Below are 4,472 nucleotides of genomic sequence, written 5' to 3' on the forward strand. Positions count from 1 at the left end.
TGGGTGGCAGGGCATTCAATGCTCTGTCACCAAAAAAAAATTCTCTCGGGCGTCGCTATAACCGTCGCTATTTATGGCTCTGTAGCGTCGCTATGAGCGTCGCTATAGACTTCTGTGTAACCGTCGCTATTGGTGTCGCTATAGACCTCTGTGTAAACATCGCTTAACCGTCGCTATAAGCGTCTCTATATAGCGACGCATATAGCGACGCTATTAGCGACTGTTTTAGCGACGCCGAGGGTTATAAAAACCCAATGTATTTCCGTCGCTAACAGCGTCACAAGAGCACACAACCTCTTGTAGTGCTGTCAGGATATTATTGAATGTGATGTAATCCACCAATCTCTAGCTCTGCTAGATATCCCGATCAGTTGAGCTTGAAAATCACCTTTGATCTGTTAAAAACCACATTGGACATACACTCCTCGACAATGCCGGCCGTACCTTGTATCAAACAACCGCACAAGTATTATACCAACCACATGCTCCTACTTCAGGCTTCTCCCTCTGTCGACCAAAACTGGCTGCACCGTCATTGTCCACCCCCTCGTTGAGCATTTATGCTCAACCATAGTAATAGTTAGGTAAAATAAGTATGTATAGAGAGAATGATATAACATAGAGCTATAGACTGCATAAGAAATAGTGGCTATATAGATAGGATAAAAATAGATAGAAAAGCATTAGCTACTGCAACACCCGCCAGGGTCAAATGGAAAGCTCGAAGCTTCCCCAAGCATGGTGTAGAGTCCACCTGGATCAAAAACAAAACATTGGCCGTGGCCATCCACCTGTAAATCATGTATCTTCACTTATTTCTTTGCACTTGTAGGCCAATAGACAGGCCATCCTTCCAGCTCTTCATAGCATCGAGCTTTGTCACCCTGTATCCGTAATCCTTGCTGCCAACCACAAGCATGCTTTTTCTCACTTGAAGCACCTGTACCATAAACTGCTATCATGTCATCCGCTATAGAACCCTCCATAGTATAGTCCACTTCAAAAAAAGCTAGCAACTGATACACAGATACCTGTAAAGCAACCTTCATCACCGCATGTATCCATAACATCACAAAAAATAGCAAGGCCCTACCATTTGCCTCCAACTGCTGCATAGACAAGCCAACCTGATCCCTTTGCAAACCTGTATCCCAACCCTTTGTAAACGGCACCAAGGTCCCCTTCTCATACTCAAGAACATGACCTGCTAGAGCTACAACCTTTTTTTCAAAGACTTCATCACGTGCAAGGTCAGTGGCAGCTTCCTCATTGCATGGAGCCTCTCGCTCATAGACTGCACCTGTATCAGTTTCCATAGAGTCATCTGCCGGAGCTACCTCTCCACGGCCACACACAAACTCCAAAACTACAAAGCACACCTCGACATGCTCACCAAGGCAAGGTTGCCCCACCCCCTGCATAGACAAATCACTTCGACATACCTCTGTTTCTGCTTCCAGATCCTGCAAGTCATCCTCGAAAACCTGCTCTTCAATCAAACTGGATGCACAATCAAACCACATTTCTTCCTCCAATAGGGACTCAACATCACAAGACACAAGAGATGGCTGCTCAAATGGCAGATCCACACGAGGCATATCCACACCTGTACTATGCTTCTCCTCGACCTTTAGCTGGCTGGTAGGCAACTCGCATACACTGTTCATCACTTCATCCACATGAAAAACATCATAAGTTTCGTACCTAGAAGACATGGACTCCGTCTCCCACATGCTATCTGTGTCCAAACTGCTGCTAGATCTATGAGAACTGTCGGACTCCTCTTTTGAACTTACCAATTCCTGCACCACTGCTACCTTTCTCATTGCTTGCTCTGGAACTGTCACTTCGTCTCCAAAATCTTCTATCCCCTCGCTCTCTTGAGCAAGCAAGCTGGGTGGCACCCTGAATATTCCTCTCTGCACCTTTTGAGCCCTGGTTGCTACCTCTTCTATCTTGGCATCAGCTTCACGTGCTTTGATCACATGCATATCAACAAAAAAAGGAGCTTTTACCTTTTGATGCTCATCAATCTGCTTGGGCCTGGGTCCACTGGCTACCGTGATTGTCGACTGTAGCAAACCTGCCTCCATCTTCTTCTTCATCTTTCGACTCTTTGCTTTGGCAATTTTGACGGCTTCATCATAAGTGCTTGGATCTTCATAATCGGCTCTCTCACAAACATAGGGATGCAAGCATGATAGAAACCTTTTGAGCTTCTAATATCCCGCATTGGTTGCTTGGGTAGCAGCCGCCAAATCCCCCCAATAAGCTTCAAATTTATTAACAAAAGCATCAAAATTGGCACTTACGTCCTGTTGCAAGCCTTTGATCTTTGCATGTGCTTCCGAAGCCGACACCGCCTTTCGATACCTTTGTAGAAAGTGCTCTTGAAATCCAATCCAAGTCTACTTGTGCACATCTTCTAAGCCATCGAACCAAACTTTTGCTTTACCTTGCAACACCAAAGGTAGAGTTTGGAGCTTTGCTTCGTCACTTGGCATCCGTAGTACTGTCAGCATGAATAGCTCAAAATTGACAATCCACTCATCAGCATCTTCATCTCCTTTGAACACCGGCCCAAAGTCCTGCTTCATCTTGATTCACGAACACTCGGTCAGGAAGCAATCAGTGGTTCCTCATTGGGGCACCACAAGATGGAAAGGGGGAAATGAGAAAACCACCAGCACATAAACTTGATGCCTCTATATAGCTCAGTGATCTCACATCACCCCTATCCCCAAGCAAACACACATCCAAATACACAATCTGCAAACAACTAATGCCCAAGCCCGCATCCCACCAACCCTAGCTGCATATAACTTGCTTTAATCGGCTGCCAAGCATACGAATATGATTCTCGACTATGACTCCTCAAAGCACCAAACACCATAGAAAGTTAATTAAAACCTTGCAAGATCTCCAACAGGCATAAGTTTTCTCACATATAATTGATATCCTTTTGGCATACAAACTTTCCCCCTTGATACACCCATACCTCTCGTATATGTCGAAAGCACATCTAAATAGCATACAACCACTCAACACAAAGAAAAGCAGCTTCCAGAACCCACAATGTATAACCTCATGTAGACAATTTCAAAGCCGGGCAATCACACTTTGCACATAAAATGATAGTAATAAGTGGCTTCGGCATTCAATAATCATGCAGTGTCGCTCTTCAACTTCTTAGCTGTTGCACCTCGAAGGCGCCCTTTGACCACCTATGGCGAGTTCCACCATACCATTGGTAGCCCTTGCTCAGATTCAACTTCCGGTTCTACGACCCCTCCTCTCATGCAGTTGATGCCATCTTTCCAATCCCCGCCTCCCTTCAATGCTCACGCCATGCTCCTCCTATTGCCACCAGTGGCGACTCTCCTCAAGCCCTCTTCTCCAGTGCAGCCCTATGGCGGCCCCTTACATTGGTGGAACCCGACCCCAAAGGTCTCGACTCTGCAGCGGCCTTCCTCAGCTTTTATCACGACCCCTCCTTTTCCTCAGCCCCGCGGCCCTCTCGGTGTCTTCTTTTTACTGCAGCGTCCTTCTGGTCCTCAGCCCTTGACGGCCTCCTGTGCCACCTTACAACTGGCTGCCCCTCGGCGTTTCCTGTCCAACCCCGCCACCCCGTGGCCTCACTGCTGTCTAGTGCTCCTAGGAGCCCTCCTCATCAATTAACCATGCCTTTGCCTCCTGGCTGTGCAGCCTTCTCCTGCCTGCCACCTCAACTGACTGCCCCTGGCCTTCCTCCTTTGCTAGGCTAATAGCGACCTCGCTATTGGTCGCTCCCTCTATCAACTGGCCTCCCCCGGTGACTGGCGGCCCTTGGTGTTTGTAGCTGGCCCCGAGCCCCCCCCCCCCCCCCCCCTTCATGCGCATCACCCAGGTGGAAGCTTTCTCCCCATGCATGGCCCCAGATGGCGCCTCCTTCCCCTCATGCATCGCGCGTCGACTGCCATAGACACCCGTTTTTTTGTTCTTTTGAATAGCTTAAAACCAAGCTTTTTTAAGCCTCGCTTGGCAACCGGTCCAACCACCCTTCAATCGTAAGAGAGACCTCGACTTGGCCATCCCACTCACCTTTAATTGCCTGCTCCAAACTCGAGGTCTTCCAAAAACTGCCTTCTATCAATGTCATATAGCGCAACATAGTCGACCATTGCATAGTCGACTTCACATAATTCTTCCTTGGATGATGAAATCTCGGACGAGGGAGGTGAGGACTGCTAGGATCGTTCACTAGCTAGAGCCACCCCGTCTCAATATGTCAGGATATTATTGAATGTGATGAAATCCACCAATCTCTAGCTCTCTTAGATATCCCGATCAGTTGAGCTTGAAAATCACCATTGATCTGTTAAAAACCACATTGGACATACACTCCTCGACAATGCCGGCCGTACCTTGTATCAAGCAACCGCACAAGTATTATACCAACCACATGCTATCCTTCATCCTCCTGCTTCAGGCTT

General features: G+C 47.5%; 1 protein-coding gene across 1 annotated transcript; it reads right to left on the minus strand.

The window, feature by feature from the left end:
* Positions 1–445: 445 nt before the first annotated feature.
* Positions 446–3,776, minus strand: LOC147453023 (uncharacterized). The gene has a single exon (XM_086519061.1). The coding sequence runs from the start codon at positions 2,103–2,105 to the stop codon at positions 813–815; it is 1,293 nt and encodes a 430-aa protein (XP_086375187.1). The 5' UTR covers positions 2,106–3,776; the 3' UTR covers positions 446–812.
* Between the last annotated feature and the right edge of the window lie 696 nt (positions 3,777–4,472).

Source organism: Adiantum capillus-veneris, chromosome 8 (genome assembly GCF_014529385.1).
Source record: "Adiantum capillus-veneris isolate H3 chromosome 8, ASM1452938v2, whole genome shotgun sequence".
In the NCBI taxonomy this organism is placed as follows: Eukaryota; Viridiplantae; Streptophyta; class Polypodiopsida; order Polypodiales; family Pteridaceae; genus Adiantum; species Adiantum capillus-veneris.